This window comes from Saccopteryx leptura, chromosome 2, assembly GCF_036850995.1.
Source record: "Saccopteryx leptura isolate mSacLep1 chromosome 2, mSacLep1_pri_phased_curated, whole genome shotgun sequence".
Classification (NCBI taxonomy): domain Eukaryota; kingdom Metazoa; phylum Chordata; class Mammalia; order Chiroptera; family Emballonuridae; genus Saccopteryx; species Saccopteryx leptura.
This window is the reverse complement of record NC_089504.1, coordinates 382,290,224-382,307,681: the sequence shown is the minus strand read 5'-3', so window position 1 is coordinate 382,307,681 and position 17,458 is coordinate 382,290,224. Positions and strand designations below refer to the sequence as shown.

Sequence of the window (17,458 nt, the reverse complement as noted above, 5' to 3'; positions counted from 1 at the left end):
ATAAAAATAAAAAATAAAACCCTGATGTCGCCTGACCAGGCAGTGACGACCCAGGTTCGAGATCCCAAGGTCACCAGCTTGAGCGCGGGCTCATCTGGTTTGAGGCAAAAAAAAAGCCCACCATCTTAAACCCAAGGTCGCTGGCTCCAGCAAGGGGTTATTTGGTCTGCTGAAGGACCACGGTCAAGGCACATATGAGAAAGCAATCAATGAACAGCTAAGGTGTTGCAACGCACAATGAAAAACTAATGATTGATGCTTCTCATCTCTCTCCGTTCCTGTCTGTCTGTCCCTGTCTATCCCTCTCTCTGTAAAAAACAAAAACAAAAACCGATGTCACTGGCTTGAGCTCAGGCCCATCCAGCTTGAGCACAGGCTCACCAGTTCAAGTGCGGTGTCACAGGCTTGAGCATGGGATCATAGACATGACCCCATGGTCACTGGCTTGAGCCCAAAGGTTGCTGGCTTGAAGCCCCAGGTCGCTAGCTTGAGTCCAAGGTTGCTGGCTTGAGCAAGGGGTAACTCAGTCTGCTGTAGCCCCCCGGTCAAAGCACATATGAGAACGCAATCAATGAGCAACTAAGGTGCCACAACGAAGAATTGATGCTTCTCATCTCTCCCTCTCTCTGACTCTCTTACTGTCTCTCTAAAAAATATATATTTTTTATTTGACATCTGAGGAAACTGAGGCCCTGAGAAAATGGCTTACCTGGCATCACTCAGCTTGGCAGTGGGGCTCCAGGATGTAGACCTCAATCTGGTCCATACTGGTGAGGCTCTGCCCTGACCTCTCTCTGCTAGCCCCAAACTTCATATTCTGCATTCTTCTCATGCCAGAACCCATGCTACAGTCCTGACCATGCTGCCCCCTTGCCTGTGGTGCCTTGATCATTCCCTCCCCCAACATTCCCTTAACCATCTGGCAAGTGCTCGTCATTCCTAAAGACTCAACTACCATACTCACTTGGAGAACCTGACAGCTTCTGTGTGCTGAACTAAGCACAAATGCACAAGTATCAACTACCCCAACTGCCCTCTGAGGTCAGAACTGTTATCAGTCCCATATACAGAGGAAGAAATTGAGGCTCAAGGGATCAATTAACTTTTTCTTAGTTACCTAGCTGGTTAGAAGCTTTATCCCGAGTCTGTAGTTGGACTATGAGGGGTAAACCAAGAGCTGCGAGACTCAGCTGACCGAAAGGGCTCCCTCCATGTCTCCTTCCCTCCTCTCTCCTTTCCTCCTTCCCTCTCTCCCTTCTTCCCTCCCATTCTCCCTCCTTCTGTCCTATCCTATTTTCCTTGCATCCTCATTCCTTTCTCCCTTCAGCAAACCCCATTGGAAATTGTGTATGTTTGAAGAATGAAGAAATTAATACATTGCCTGACCCCACCCCACCCTGACTAGATTGGGCACTGAACAAACATTTGATAAAGGACTGTCCCTTGACCCAGAGCAATGGCCAAATGAATGGACAAACGACATTGCCACTGGTACTAATGGGGAGTTAGGTAGGGCCTTGTGTTTCAGGATGCAGAGAAAGGAGGATAATTAGAACAAGCCCAGAGGGGCCTGACCTGTGGTGGCACAGTGGCTAAAGCACTGACATGGAATGCTGAGGTCACCAGTTTGAAACCCTGGGCTTGCCTGGTCAAGGCACATTCAGGAAGCAACTGCTACAAGTTGATGCTTCCTTCTTCTCCCCCCTCTTTCTCTCTCTCGCTCTTCTGTATTTCAAAAAATTAATAGGCCCTGGCCGGTTGGCTCAGCGGTAGAGCGTCGGCCTAGCGTGCGGAGGACCCGGGTTCGATTCCCGGCCAGGGCACACAGGAGAAGCGCCCATTTGCTTCTCCACCCTTCCGCCGCGCTTTCCTCTCTGTCTCTCTCTTCCCCTCCCGCAGCCAAGGCTCCATTGGAGCAAAGATGGCCCCGGCGCTGGGGATGGCTCCTCGGCCTCTGCCCCAGGCGCTAGAGTGGCTCTGGTCGCAATATGGCGACGCCCAGGATGGGCAGAGCATCGCCCCCTGGTGGGCAGAGCGCCGCCCCATGGTGGGCGTGCCGGGTGGATCCCGGTCGGGCGCATGCGGGAGTCTGTCTGACTGTCTCTCCCTGTTTCCAGCTTCAGAAAAATGAAAAAAAATAAAAATAAAAAAATAAAAAATTAATAAATAAAATCTAAAAAAGGAAAGGAAGGAAGGAAGGAAGGAAGGAAGGAAGGAAGGAAGGAAGGAAGGAAGGAAGGAAGGAAGAAAAGGAGAAAGAGAGAACAGATCCAGAGGGGAAGATAGAAGATAAGTCTGTCCTGGCAGCAGTGGGTAGCTGGAAAACTGTGATGCTGCCAACAGCAACAGGGTCCTTGGGAAATAGCAGCCATTTGTCTGAGGGCTTGTCTGAGCCAGAATTACATTCTGGCTGCCAGAGTCAGTGTGCACATACTTGGATCACATAGTCCTGGGCACAAGTCCTTGTGTGACCCTAGGCAGTATCCTTATTTGCAGAGGACAGTGCCAGCCTCCATGGCTGTGGTGAAGACTCAGGGACAAGGCATGTAAAATACAGGTGGGGGGAGGCTGGCTACACACAGAGCATATGCTCGAGGAGTGAGGCTAGGGATGCCATGGTGAGAGGCCAATGCAGCAGGCCACAGGCTGAAAGCTGGCCACAGTGCCCCTCCCTGCCCAGGAGGACATGGACCGTCCAGAGCAGGCTGCAGGGCCCAGGAAGTAGAGGCAGAGAGCAGCATGGTCCTTCTCCAAGTATCTAGGCCCATCCAGGAAGGGGCAATGCTGGAGGTGGCAGTCATGATAAAAATAAGTCCTAGTTGGGGTTCTGATGAGTAACCTTTCCTCTCTGAGCTCCAGTTTCTCTTCAGGCAAAGGAGAACCATGACAGAATTGTTAAGAGTCAATGCCAGAAGGGGTGTGGGCCTGCCCTGGGTGGAGTTGGCATGGAAGAGGGCCAGTGCAGTGAGCCAGATTGCATGGAGTTGCAGGTCCCTGCCTGAAATCTGATCTGAGCTCTGGGCAGACCTCACACATTCTCCTATCTCAGTTCTCTGGGACTTGCTCTGGTAGGCTTCTCTCCATTAGCACCACACCCCTCATTCACAGCACTTGCCCAATGTTCCTTTGCTATATTTGTGTTTAACCTCTGTCATCCCTTAGACTGTAAACTCCATGAGGACACAGAGGTCACATCTAGCCTATCTGCCTCTGTCTTCTTTGGACATATATTTACTGAGCACCTACCATGTACCAGGCACTGTTCCAGATGCTGAGGCAACATCAGAGAAAAGACAGAAAATGAACTGACTTATCCCTGGCCAGGTAGTTCAGTTGGTTAGAGCATTTTTATGATATACCAAGGTTGCAGATTCTATCCCTAGTCCAGGCACATACAGGAATCAGCCAATGAATGCATAAATAAGTGGAACAACAAATTAATGTTTCTTTCTCTCTCTTACTCTCTCTCTAAAATCAATCAATAAAAAAAATTTTAAATCACACACATTAGCTTGACCAGGCAATGGCACAGTGGTTAGAGCTTTAACTGGGACACTGAGAACCCAGATTTAAAACCCTGAGATCACCAGCTTGAGTGTGGGCTCACCAGCTTGAGCGCGGCATTGCTGGCTTGAGTGTGGAATCATAGACATGACCCCGTGGTTGTTGGCTTGATCCCAAAGGTCACTGGCTTGAAGCCCAAGGCAGCTGGCTTGAGCAAAGGGTCACTGGCTCAGCTGGAGCCTCCCAGTCAAGGCACATATGAGAAAGCAATCAATGAATGCCTAAAGTACTGCAACAAGTTGATGCTTCTTATCTTTCTCCCTTCCTGTCTCTCTCTCTCTCTCTCCAAAAAGAAAATAAAGAAAAAAAACAGCAACAAAAAAAAAAGCACATTGACCCTAAATTAAGGCAAGTAAAGTGGAAAGCTGAGACTACTGTAGCTGCAGATGTTAGGAAACTTAAAACCTTTTGGTAGGCACTCCGGATAGAGCCCAAGACCCTCATCAAGGCCAGGTGAAATCTGCAAAGTTTAGTGATTGGGTGGCAGAGTTCAAATAGGGCCAGGCCAGGCTGGCACAGGAGGATAAGAACCAGATTATCCAGAATTCCAGACTCCATGACCACATAGCCCAAAGGTCATAAACTGGGGCTGTAGGGAGAGGCAGCATGGGATACAGGGCTGGCGATGTGGGGTGAAGTGAAGGGGGCATGTGCCTTCCCTCTCTGGGTCAGTGGAATCGCACACCATTAGGGTAGCGTGTGTGTATATATATATACAGAGGAGGATCTCTAACCCAGACATTTTCAAATGTGTTTCTAGCAGCACCTCTCTAAAACACTTTTAAAACAAAGTCCTCCTTAGAATATGATAAAGGACACTATTGAAATAATGGGACAGTATCTCCCCTTCAACTCCTGTCATATCCTTTCCAACCCTAACAGTCCTATAGTATTTCCCAGGAACATTAAGCCCTAAGGAACTCAGTTTGAAAACTACCCATGTAATCCATCCTTTTCATGTTATAGGCAAGAAAGCCAAGACCCAGAGAACAAGCATGGTAAACTAATGCCAGTCTCTGTTCTCCCAGCTCAGAGTTGATGGGGGTGGCAGGCAGGCAAATGGACAATCACTATATAACATGATGAGTGTGAGGTGGCAGAAGCCCGGCGCTGGGGAAGCCCCGGTTTCCTCATCCACTCAACCATATTAAGGATGCCTCTGACAGGCTATGGTTAGTGCCAACACGGGCAGCTGCTGGATGGTAACTGGGGTTCTCAGAGACTCACTCCAGAGTCCTCTTCCTTGGTCTCAGCCTGCCCTCCTGACCTGTTGGAGGCTCCACTCTAGGCTGCATCAGGATATCAAGTGTGGAGCCCCCACCCACTCCCCTAAAGTGACAATCCAACTCTCCGCCGTGGGTGCCCATGTGCCCTGGCAAGCTACCTGCCCCCACCAAGCTCCAGATCCTTCTCTATCAGAGCTGTAGTGAGGATTCCATTAAGAAACCCTCCCTGTGACTACTGCATCCAGTGGCCCAGCACCAGTTCAAAGCTTAAGGCCATCCTTGCGTCTTGCCTGCCATCTCCCCATGCACATTCTCCTTACTTCTCAAATAGAATATCTGCAGCCATGATTCCCTGTGTTCTTGTTACTCACCACTGCCTAAAGGCATATCCTGAGGCACACCAGTCATTCAAAGGAACAGTTTGAAAATATGAGTATATTTGCATCTCAGCCACTTACATACCAGCCAGACTGAGGAAGATCCAGAAACTTTGGGGCCACATAAGCCATAGCCACGGCCACATCAGCAAGCATGGGAAGCACACAGGAGGTGGCTTGCATCATTACAGGATCAACTTTGAGACAAATACCACCCAGGCTACTTTGGGAAAGTTGATGTGAGGCATTACCACTTAAAGCAGAACCAGAGCTTCTGCCCAACTCAACCTTGATAAACGGTGGCCCCTGGTCAGTGAGCAGACATGAGTAAATCCTGCCAAAAACAAGACTGGAGCTGCTCCTGTTATTGATGTGGTGCGATCAAGCTACTGCAAAGTTCTAGGGGAGAGAAAGCTCCCAAAACAGGCTGTCATTGTGAGGGCCAAATTCTTTAGCAGAAGAGCTGAAGAGAACATTAAGGGTGTCAGTGGAGCCTGTGTCCTGATAGCTTGAAGTCACATGAAGGAAAGTTCATTCAATGCTCACAAGTGCTTTTGTCTTCAGAAAAAGAAAAAAAAAATGGGTACAGAAAAGGGAGGAGCCCACAAGGCCACATGCTGAATGAACACAGCACTTGCTTCTCAGAGCCTCAGTTTTCCTTCCCACCTTTCAGATGGGGCCAAGATCACCTGCCCACCTACCTGATGAGATGACTGTGTGAGAGGGCCAATTTGTCTGTCCTGTACCAGGAGCAACTCAGAAAGATGTCACAGAAGAGAAGCTGTTGGGGTGGGTGTGGAGAATTCACTCAGAAGTGTTGTGTAGGTGACGCATGACCAGGAAGCCATCCTCAGGGCAGCAGAGCCTGAGAGCCTGAATTGTGACAGACCCCAGGTGCTGCCCAGGCCAGGCCTGCACCATAGACCAAGAAAAAAAAAAGGTCTCTAATGTGATCATAACATTATGGTCTAGATATAAATGGCTAGGTACCAGACATTCATCTGTATCTCAGGAGCCATGGTCCTAGGGCAGGAAGGGCAGGGAGGAGCCAGATTTAAGAAGGGTTCCTGAGCTCCTAACAGTATGGGTAGCTAGGCCAAGAGAAGCTGTGTGTGTGTGTGTGTGTGTGTGTGTGTGTGTGTGTGTGTGTGTGTGTGTGTGTCCTACAGCTCAGGTTCCCACTAACATCTCTACTGAGGCCACACCTTCACTCTCAGCCCAGTGTGAGTCCTCTGCCCAAGGCTGTGATAAGCAGCCTGGAGTTGGAGGCCTGACCCTTGATGCCAGGTGGTACCTGAATGTGGGAGGTAGTCAGATCAAATGGTCAGGTCAAGAGTGTCCTTCAAACCCTTCCGGTCTGACTGGCCCTGTGTTCTCACTCTTTTCTGGGGAGGGATTTTTTACTTACTCTTACTCTTCAGCCCACCCTGGGAAGGGACACAAATGTGAGTCAGATATATCCCTGTTCCAAAAGGAGAGGTTCCAAGTGAGGCACAAAGGCTATAAAGTCCTGGGGAACCTGACCAGGTGGTGGCACAGTGGATAGAGCGTCGTTCTGGGATGTGGAAGATCCAGGTTTGAGATTCTGAGGTCGCCAGCTTGAGCGAGGGCTCATCTGGTTTGAGCTAGGCTCATCAGCTTGAACCCAAGGTCACTGGTTCGAGCGAAGAGGTCACTGGGTCTGCTGTAGCCTCCTGGTCAAGGCACATATGAGAAATCAATCAATGAACAACTAAGGAACTGCAACAAAGAACTGATGTTTCTCATCTCTCTCCCTTCCTGTCTGTCTGTCCCTATCTGTCCCTCTCTCTGACTCTCTTTGTCTCTGCCACCACAAATAAATAAATAAATAAATAAAGTCCTGGGGAGTCAAAGTTAAGTCTGAAGAGTCGAGGAAATCTTCCTGGAGGAAGAACTGATAAACTGAGGTCAAAAGACAAGCAAGGCTAGTAGTACATGAGTGAACAAAACCAGGGGTTGTGGCCCTGGCTGGTTGGCTCAGCGGTAGAGTGTCGGCCTGGCGTGCAGGAGTCCCGGGTTCGATTCCCGGCAGGGCACACAGAAGAAGCGCCTATCTGTTTCTCCACCCCTCCCCCTCTCCTTCCTCTCTGTCTCTTTCTTCCCCTCCTGCAGCCGAGGCTCCATTGGAGCAAAGATGGCCTGGGCACTGAGGATGGCTCTGTGGCCTCTGCCTCAGGTGCTAGAATGGCTCTGGATGCAACAGAGCGACGCCCCAGAGGAGCAGAGCATCGTCCCCTGGTGGGCATGCCGGGTGGATCCCGGTCGGGCGCATGTGGGAGTCTGTCTGACTGCCTCCCCATTTCCAGCTTCGAAAAAATGGAAAAAAAAAAACCAAAAAACCAGGGATTGTGCCCTGGCCTGTTGACTCAGTGGTAGAGCGTCAGCCTGCTGTGCAGGAGTCCCGGGTTCGATTCCAGGCCAGGGCACACAGGAGAAGTGCCCATCTGCTTCTCCACCCCTCCCCCTCTCCTTCCTCTCTCTCTCTCTCTCTTCCCCTCCCACAGCCAAGGCTCCATTGGAGCAAAGATGGCCCGGGCGCTGAGGATGGCTCTGGGGCCTCTGCCTCAGGCACTAGAATGGCTCTGGTTGCAACAGAGCAACGCCCCAGATGGGCAGAGCATCACCCCCTGGTGGGCATGCCGGGTGGATCCCAGTCGGGCACATGCAGGAGTCTGTCTGACTGCCTCCCTGTTTCCAACTTCAGAAAAATACAAACAAACAAACAAACAAACAAAAAACACAACCAGGGGTTGTGTGGGATCCATTAACCACTGGATTATCCTGAGCAAAACTCTTCATCTATTAGGGTTTGAGATGCCTCATCTATAAACTGAGTGGTTTAAATAATATATGGTTGCCTGACAAGGCGGTGGTGCAGTGGATAGAGCGTCGGACTGGGATGCCGAGGACCCAGGTTCGAGACCCCGAGGTTGCCAGCTTGAGCGTGGGATCATCTGGTTTGAGCAAAAAGCTCACCAGCTTGGACCCAAGGTCACTGGCTCAAGCAAGGGGTTACTCGATCTTCTGAAGGCCCACGGTCAAGGCACATATGAGAAGGCAATCAATGAACAATTAAGGTGTCACAATGCGCAACGAAAAACTAATGATTGGTGTTTCTCATCTCTCCGTTCCTGTCTGTCTGTCCCTGTCTGTCCCTCTAACTCTCTGTCTCTGTAAATAAATAAATAAATAATGATTTTAATAATGTATGGCAAGCACTCAGCATTGCACCTAGTTCTAGATCTGCCGTGGACATTGTTGTTGTTTTGTTTTTGTTTTTTACAGAGACAGAGAGAGCAGAGAGAGGGATAGACAGGAATAAAGAGAGATGAGAAGCATCAATCATCAGTTTTTCATTGCGACACCTTAGTTGTTCATTGATTGCTTTCTCATATGTGCCTTGACTGTGAGCCTTCAGCAGATTGAGTAACCCCTTGCTCGAGCCAGTGACCCTGGGTCCAAGCTGGTGAGCTTTGCTCAAATCAGATGAGCCTGCGCTCAAGCTGGCGACCTTGGGGTCTCGAACCTGGGTCCTCGGCATCCCAGTCCGACGCTCTATCCATGCGCCACTGCCTGGTCAGGCTGTTGTTATTTTTTTTTAATCCTTTTTTTTAAACTTTATTTATTCATTTTAGAGAGGAGAGAGAGAGAGAGAGAGAGAAAGAGAGAGAGAGAAGGGAGGAGCAGAAAGCATCAACTCCTATATGTGCCTTGACCAGGCAAGCCCAGGGTTTTGAACCAGTGACCTCAGCGTTCCAGGTCGAAGCTTTATCCATTGTGCCACCACAGGTCAGGCTGTTGTATTCAGGCAAGGTTGGCATCCCAGGCAGGGCGAACAACACATGCCCAGAGGTCTTTGAGCCAGGGGTATTCTTCAGACTCTTGGAAGAAGCTTGTGAGGGTCCAGGGCAAACCCTGGTTGGGAAGATGAGAACTTACCTGAACTTTGGTGCAGCTCCTACTGCACACCAAGCCCTTAGCTGAGATAGTCCTGGTGTCCCTCCAACTCTGGAAGGTTGGTGCTATCAATACACCCATTATGTAGAAGCTGGGGGAGTTGAAGTAACCAGCCATGGTCACTTAGTCAAAAAGTGGCAGAACCTAGGTGGAAACCCAGGTCTCTGAGGCTTCCCACATACCATGAGGTATCTGGTGTGAGTCCAGGGAGCACAGAGAGCACCTGTACTATAGCCACCATGGAAGCCCTGCTTAGCCTCAGCCAAATCCCTGCCTTGCAATCCTCAGTTTCTGTAGGGGCCAAAAAGGGATTTGGATTAAAATTAGTGAGCTGCTGACCAGAGCTCTGTTCTGTTCTGGTCACTGTGTGCTCTCACCTCATTGAAATCTCACAAACAGAGGAAATGGATGCTCAGAAAGATCAGGGCACTCTGGGAGGTACACAGCCCAAAAAGGGGCTGCACTACTGGCCCATTTTATAGATGAGGCCATGGAAGTGGCATGAGAAGCTGAAGAACTGTTTGACTCCAGAGGTCCTCCAGTCCTAACCAGCTGATCACACTACCCTTGGAGAACCATGGGAAGTTCTCTGGTCTTGCTGTTTGCAGGTGGTGTGGGGACCCAGCTGGGCCCACAGGGGCCTCTCATTTTACCTTCTACGGAGGCAGGCAGCCCCAGGCACTCCTGGGCCTGACCAAAGGGAAGGCTGGGCCCCCATCGCAGCCTTATTCTCTCATTTCCCATACTGCCTTTCAAACTGGCCAACACCCCACTCTGGTTTCTACTTGACCCTCCTTTCTTCTGCAGATGCACAATGTGACTCCCCTTGGGAGCAAGACAGAGGAGGGGTCCTCACAGCTGCAACCTTGAAAATGTGTGGGTAATGTCAAAATGGTCATGGATACTGAATTTTGTAGGTCAGAGCTTTGGTCCTTGAGGAAGCCCTCCTCCCACCTAAGCTGGCACAATGCCCAGACTATGGGCTCAAAAGTTCATCTATAGCCTGGTGGTGGCACAGTGGATAGACTCGCAGGGGTCCCCAAACTTTTTACACAGGGGGCCAGTTCACTGTCCCTCAGACCGTTGGAGGGCTGCCACATACAGTGCTCCTCTCACTGACCACCAATGAAAGAGGTGCCCCTTCCGGAAGTGCGGCAGGGGGCCGGATAAATGGCCTCAGGGGGCCGCATGCGGCCCACTGGCCATAGTTTGGGGATGCCTGGATAGAGCACCTGACTGGTACACAGAGAACCCAGGTTTGAAACCCAGAAGTTTCACTGGCTTGAGCACCGGCTCACCAGCTTGAGCACAGGGTCACTGGCTTGAGGGTAGGATCATGGACTTGGCCCTAGGTCCCTGGCTTGAGCCCAAAGTCACTGGCTTGAGCAAGGGGTCACTCTGTTCTGTGGTAGCACCGCCCCCCCAATCAAGGCACATATGAGAAAGTAATCAATTAACAAAGGAGCCGCAAGGAAGAATTGATGCTTCTCATCTCCCTTCCTGCCTATCTGTCCCTCTCTCTGTCTCTGTCACACATACACAAAGTTCATCTATAAGCATAGGAGGCTTAAATAGATAATATAAGAAGTGCTTGGCACCACAGGGGGCTTTGGAAGGATAGGCACAGTTGGGGTCCAGGCACCAGATGCACCCTACCTGGGCCCCAGATGCACCAGGGCCCAGGACCCATGCCCAAGTTTGGGCATATCTTGTGGATTTTCAGCCACCTAAACCCATAGCAGGGCCAGGTGGGGTCTGCATTCTCCCATCTCTGATTTTTGACCCACACACGGAGCCCCTTTCTCCAGGCCCAGATGAGCAGCCTGACTTCCCACCAGCCCATTGGCCTGAAAGGGACTGTACAGTGTCTGAAAGAGTGCCCAGGTCAGTCTCAAGGGACACTGTACCAAGAACAGGGAAAGGTCTGGAGCCAGAGAGGCCCTCCCCTCCCCACCCCGGGCATCTTGGGAAGGATATGGGCTGGTTTGAGCAGTGGTCGAGAGCCCATCCCAGGCCCAGGCAGCTGGGAGAGGAGCGAGGGCTTGTGCACCGGTAGCAAGGAATGAGAGAACACGCCCAGAGGCGGAAGGGGCGCGCGGAGACCCCCGGAGGCGCCGGAAACCATGCGCGGGGCGCGGGGCGCGGGGCGCGGGGCGCGGAGCGGTTGGTGGGCTGGGGTGGCAGCCGTTGGTGAGCAGAGGCCTGGGCCAGGAGACATCAGGCGTCTGGCTCCGCAGCAGCCATCATGACCAAGGACTCGCTCAACCCTTCAGGAGGCAGCCGCGCGACACCCAAGAAGCTGGCTAGTCCGGGCTCGACGACGGCAATGCTGGAAGAACAGAAGCAGGAGCTGGAGAAGCTGCGGGCCGAACTGGAGGCGGAGCGAGCGCGCGGACGGGCGGAGCGGCTGCGCTCTGCGGCCCAGGCGCGCCAGCTGCGAGAGGCAGTGGAGAGAGAGCGGCAGCAGCTGGTTGACCATCTGCGCTCCAAATGGGAGGCACAGCGCTGTCGGGAGTTGCGGCAGCTGCAGGAGAAGGTGCTGAGGGAGCGCGAGGCCGAGATCCGGCAGCTGCTGCGTTGGAAGGAGGCCGAGATGCGGCGGCTGCAGCAGCTGCTGCATCGTGAACGCGACGGCGTTATTCGCCAGGCGCGGGAGCTGCAGCGCCAGCTGGCCGCGGAGCTGGTGAACCGCGGCTACTGCGGCCGCGCGGGGGCGCCCGATGTCGCCGCTGCGCAGTGTCGCTGTCGCTTGCAGGAAGTGCTGGCGCAACTTCGCTGGGAGACCGACGGCGAGCAGGCCTCGCGCATCCGTCACCTGCAGGCGGCTCTCGACGTGGAGCGCCAGTTCTTCCTCAAGTATATCCTGGAGCACTTCCGCTGGCATCCGACTTTGTCCGGTACCTCCGATCCCCAGGCTGTGCATTCTTCGGAAGAGCTGCACCCCAAGACCACCAGCGAATCTCACCGTTTCTCAATGTTCGCCCATCGACTCAAATCTGACAACCTGAGCGCCAGGGTTCTCTTGCGCTCCCGCTCCCTCGACGTGGTGCCGGCAGCGTGCTCCAACTTCCCTGATAGCCGTGTCCCCACGCGCGCCAGCTCCCTCGATTCCTTGCCACCAGCGCGTTCCCGCTCGTTCGGCAGCACCCTGAATCGCCCTAAGACCCCCGAATCTAAGGAGCGGGCCTCCTCCTCGCCAGAAACTTTCATCCTGGGCTCCCCGAGTCCACCGCCGGTGCCGCGGCCACCACCACCACCATCGGAGCACAAGGGAACTAGCGACCGGCCAGAAGACTCTGAGAGCCAGACCTACGAGGCCCTGACCTTCTCGCCGCTGAGCCTAGACTACGATGAGCTTGTAAAGCAGAACTCGCAAATGTCCGAGGCGTTGCAGGTGCTGGCGCGCCGCTGCTCTGGCCTGCAGGAAGAGAACTTGCAACTTCGGCGCGCAGGCTTTCCCGACAAGGCGGAGGAGAAGGTGAAGCGACTCAAGGTGAAGCACGCGGAGCTCACAGGCCTGGCTCGGCGCCTAGAGGACCGGGCCCGCAAGCTACAAGAAACCAACCTACGGACTGTGAGCGCGCCTGTGCCTGGGGAGAGCCGTGTTGGCCTGGAGCTATGCCAGGCCTTCGCCCGCCAGCGCGCCCGAGACTTGTCGGAGCAGGCGAGCACGCTGCTGGCAAAGGACAAGCTGATCGAAGAACTGCAGCAGGAGTGTCACTTGCTACAGACACACGTCGCCTCGGGCCTCCGCAACGCCAGGCACCCTAGTGTGGGCGCGGCTAGCGCCCAGTGGCTCAAAGTCAGCGACTTGGACCAGCTACAGCGCGAGTCCCAGCGGGAGGTGCTGCGTCTACAGAGGCAGTTGGCGCTGCAGCAGGCCACCGGCAGCGCCCGGGCTGAAGTGGGCACCCAGAGCGCACACTGTGAGGAGATGAGGTGCCAGATGCAAGCGCTGGAGCGCGAGCTGGGCGCGCGGCGGCGCGAGTGCAAGGAGCTGAGCGCGCAGGCGGCAGCGGCACGGCTTAGCCGCGAGGAGGCCGAGGCAAAGCTGCAGGCAGCGCTTCGTAAGAGGGCCTGGCTGACCAAGGAGAACGCGCGGCAGCAGGCTCAAGTTGACTGGACGTGGAAGGTGGCAGCGGAGAATAACGACGTGCGCGGGCAGCTGAGCCGCGCGTGCCAGGAGCGCGACGCCACCGGCTTACTGGCGGAGCAGCTGTTGCAGCAGGCGACGCGCGGGCAGGATAAGCAGCAACAGCTGCGGCATTTCCTGCAGAAGGCCTTCCGTGATCTCCAGGCTGCCCGAGAGAGGTGGGCGTTGCAGTGTCAGTCTGGTCACGATCCCCAGGACCCCCAAGAAGCTCCCCCCAATTCCCAAGACAGGAATAACAGAAGGATCAAGTTCCAGCCAAGGCCTGAAGACCAAGGGTCTCCACAGCCCAGCAGAGACAAAGAGGAGGAGAAGGAAGCCTCTTTGCTAGATAGCCCAGTCAGTGTTCCCCAAGTGCCAGGCAGAGTCCTAGATAGCCGGCCTCTGGACTCCAGACCCCAGGTCAAGAAAGTTAGCTCCCAGTCAAACTCTTCCTCAGAGGTGGAATCCTTGTGGGCCACCATGCCATCTTGCCTTACTCTGGACATGGACACAGCCAGTGAAGTGGAGGATGTGGATCCTAACAGTGTGTTCTCGACCCTGGAAGTGGGGGACTCAGAGGCCCCTGCCAACTCCAAACTCAAGATCTTTCTTGTTCTTTATAGCTACAACCCATTTGAGGGACCCAATGAACACCCTGAGTGTGAGCTGCCCCTCACCGCTGGGGATTATGTATATATCTTTGGGGATATGGATGAGGATGGCTTCTATGAAGGGGAGCTTGAGGATGGCCGGCGAGGCCTGGTGCCCTCCAACCTGGTGGAACAGGTTCCAGATAGTGACAGCCTTGGCTGCCTGCCCCCAGAATCCCCTGACCTTGGGCCCACTCGACTCCTAGCTAGACAGAGCAAAGCTTCAAAGGAAGACACTGGTCACAGCTTATTGCCTGGGAAAGCTCAGGGAGATGTGAACAAGGAGATATGCGAGATGGTGAAAGTGGCCTCCAAGACAGAAGTGACAATAGAGATATCAGATGCCAAGACAGAAAATGGCTGGCTGGGCTCACTGCAGAGTGTGGAGGAGCAGGGCTTCTCCAGGCCCCTTCTAGGGGCTGACGAGCTCCTTTGTGTGGCCCCCAAGCAACTACACCTGCAGAATGTTGCAGCCACCTCGGCCGAAATCACCTGGGTCTGCAGCAGCAGCAGCCACCCACATGTGGTGTACCTCAATGACCAGAAGCATGCCCTGACCCCAGCAGGTGTGAGCAGCTACACTTTCCACGGCCTGCATCCCAGTACACAGTACCAGGTGCAGGTGGAGGTGAAGCTGCCCTGGGACTCACTGCAGGTGCACTGGGAAACCATGTCTTCCACTATCACTTTTGACACTCCCTTGGCAGGACCCCCTGACCCTCCACTAGATGTGCTGGTAGAGCGTCACACCTCACCAGGTTTTCTGGTGGTCAGTTGGCTCCCAGTGACTATCGACTCGGCTGGGTTCTCCAATGGAGTCCAGGTCACTGGCTATGCTGTGTATGCTGATGGGCTCAAGGTTGTAGAGATCACTGATGCCACTGCTGGGAGCACCCTGTTAGAACTGTCAAAGGTCCAGCTGCCCCTGATGTGCCAGAAGGTCTCAGTGAGAACCATTTCACTTTTTGGCGAGTCACTGGATTCGGTGCCAGCTCAGATCCCTCATGACTGTTTTAACTGTAACAGATTGCCAGAGACCTCTTCCTTTAGCTACACCTGTGGTAATCCATTCCCCTGCAGAGTCACCTTTCCCATCTGCCCTCAGAGGCTGGTGCTGGCTCCACTGAGTGCCAAGGCCAGTTCCCACATCCCCAGAAGCTGTAGGGAGCCCCTGGCCAAGTTCCTAGAAGCATTTCTTGAAGAACCCCCAAGGAGGCTCTCCCCAGTGCCCAACCTGAGTTCAGAAGGAGAATCTCCAAGTGTAGGGGCTGGCAGCCAAACCCAGGGGCTGAAAGAGGCCTGGGAGGTCTGCAGAAAAGACCTACACTTTCAGAAGAGTCCCCAGAACCACAGGCCGCCTCTGCCCAGTGTCCAGTCTGCAGGGGGAGAAGATCACCCCCAGCATATGGGCACCAGCCAAAGCCCTACTCTGGGAGTTGTCCATCTGTCCCCCGAGTGTGGGCCCAGGAAAGAAGTATGTCAGGAAAAGATTGCCCTTAAAAAAGTCCTGAGGCAAAAGCAAGACGCCCAAGTGTTCACCCCTCCCCAGATGAGCACCAGCCAACAATATGTGTCTGACTTCCATGACATTTTGCAGGAAGAGGAGGAGGTAGTATGCTTCAGTCCATGGGCCACAGAGTGGCAAGAACAGAGAAGGGAGCTTAGGACCCAGACTGGGCGAGATCAGTCTCTGGGGGGCAAAAGAGAGAGCCAGCTCCAGGAGCCCAGCTCAGCACTTTGTCCAGCTCCATCCAGCAAAATCATTAAGATGTCTAGTAGAGGCCCCCCATTGCTGGGGGCGGGCATGGACACTCCAGTCAGGGTCTTTCTGGCACTCTTTGATTATGACCCCCTGGTGATGTCTGACAACCCTGAGGCTGCAGAGGAGGAGCTGGCCTTCCAGAAAGGGCAGTTGCTGAGAATATGGGGCTCTCAGGACTCCCACGGTTTCTACTATGGGGAATGCAGTGGGCGAATGGGCAACATCCCTGGGCACCTGGTAGCCGAGGTGGAGGTGGGCATGGAAAAGACGAATAGGAAGTGGCATTTGCCAGTGCAAGGGCACCTGCCTTCAGTGGCCCACCTAGATGACTTTGGAGGGCTCACCAGCCCCCAGGATTCCTTCCCCTTGCCCCAAGGGAACCCCAAGAGGCCCTCACTGTGGACTCCAATGACCATGATGGCAGCTCTGAACTATGACCCCAAGGATTGGCAAGCAGGGAGCCAGATGAAAGACAAGCTTTCATTGAAGGCTGGAGACCTGGTCACAGTCTATGGACCTGTGGATGACAAGGGATTCTATTATGGGGAGTCAGGGGGCCACAGAGGCCTTATCCCAGCCCATGTGCTAGATCATATGTCCCTCCAAGGAGAGTGAGCAAGGTTACCTGAGGGGGTAGTGGCCTCTGACCACCCACACCCCACTAGAGAAGCAAGCATGCAGACCCTTCCACCATCACCCTCCTCATCTCCATGAGCACCACTGTGTGAAACCAATGGCAGTCCTTTAGTGCCCCCTAGCCTCTGAGAGCAACAGGGCTTAAGACTGAACTCAGCTCTTTCCAAAAGAAAACAGAACAAGCAGCCCCTAGAGTGTGACAGGCTGGCTAGGAGTTGGCAGTAACTACTACAGGTACTTGGAGAAGTGCCTTTCTGTACTCATGCATTTTCTTTAGGTTAATGTTATTCATCGATTGCCATGCATGAACATCTCAAGAAAAGCCTGCCTCTTAAAAAAGCAACGAGAATGTTATTTTTCTATCTTATGTTCAACTCCTTATTAAAATGTTGATAGAAAAAAGAAAAAAGATATATTTTGCTTACATTAAGCAAAGGATAAAATTTACTTAAAATTTTTTTAATGATTAATTTTTTAATTTTTTTTTAAACACTTTTTTTTTTAACTTTTTTTTTTTTTAGACTTTATTTATTCATTATAGAGAGGGGAGAGAGAGAGAGAGAGAGAGAGGGAAGGGGGGAGGAGCAGAAAGCATCAACTCCCACATGTGCCTTGACCAGGCAAGCCCAGGGTTTTGAACCGGCAACCTCAGCGTTTCCAGGTCGACACTCTATCCACTGCGCCACCACAGGTCAGGCTAATGATTAATTTTATAGAGCCTGACCAGGCAGTGGCACAGTGGATAGAGTGTCAGCCTGGGATGCAGAGGACCCAGGTTTAAAACCCCCAGGTAACCAGCTTGAGCGTGGGCTCACCAGCTTGAGTATGGGGGCGCTGGCTTGAACGTGGGATCATAGACATGACCCCATGGTCACTGGCTTAAGCCCAAAGGTTGCTGGTTTGAAGCCCAAGGTTTCTGGCTTGAGCAGGGGTCACTGGTTCAGCTGGAGCCCCTAGCCCCCCATCAAGGCACATATGAGAAAGCAATCAATGAACAACTAAGGTGCTGCAACTATGAGTTGATGCTTCTCATCTCTTTCTCCCTGTCTGTCTGTCCCCATCTGCCATCCCCCTGTCTCAGTCTCTCTCTCTCTAAAAAAAAAAAAAAAAAAAAAAGGATTAACTTTAGAGGG

At 53.0% G+C, this 17,458-nt stretch overlaps 1 protein-coding gene and 1 pseudogene across 1 annotated transcript; both read left to right on the top strand.

The window, feature by feature from the left end:
• The first annotated feature begins 700 nt into the window (after positions 1-700).
• On the top strand, positions 701-5,680 carry LOC136392461 (large ribosomal subunit protein uL15-like; annotated as a pseudogene).
• A 5,704-nt stretch (positions 5,681-11,384) lies between these two features.
• Positions 11,385-16,304, top strand: LOC136392808 (RIMS-binding protein 3A-like). The gene has a single exon (XM_066365441.1). The coding sequence runs from the start codon at positions 11,391-11,393 to the stop codon at positions 16,302-16,304; it is 4,914 nt and encodes a 1,637-aa protein (XP_066221538.1). The 5' UTR covers positions 11,385-11,390.
• Positions 16,305-17,458: the final 1,154 nt, after the last annotated feature.

What these genes read in the sequence shown, in the direction of transcription:
- LOC136392808 (XM_066365441.1), top strand. Translation starts at nt 11,391, where the DNA reads ATGACCAAGGACTCGCTCAACCCTTCAGGAGGCAGCCGCGCGACACCC.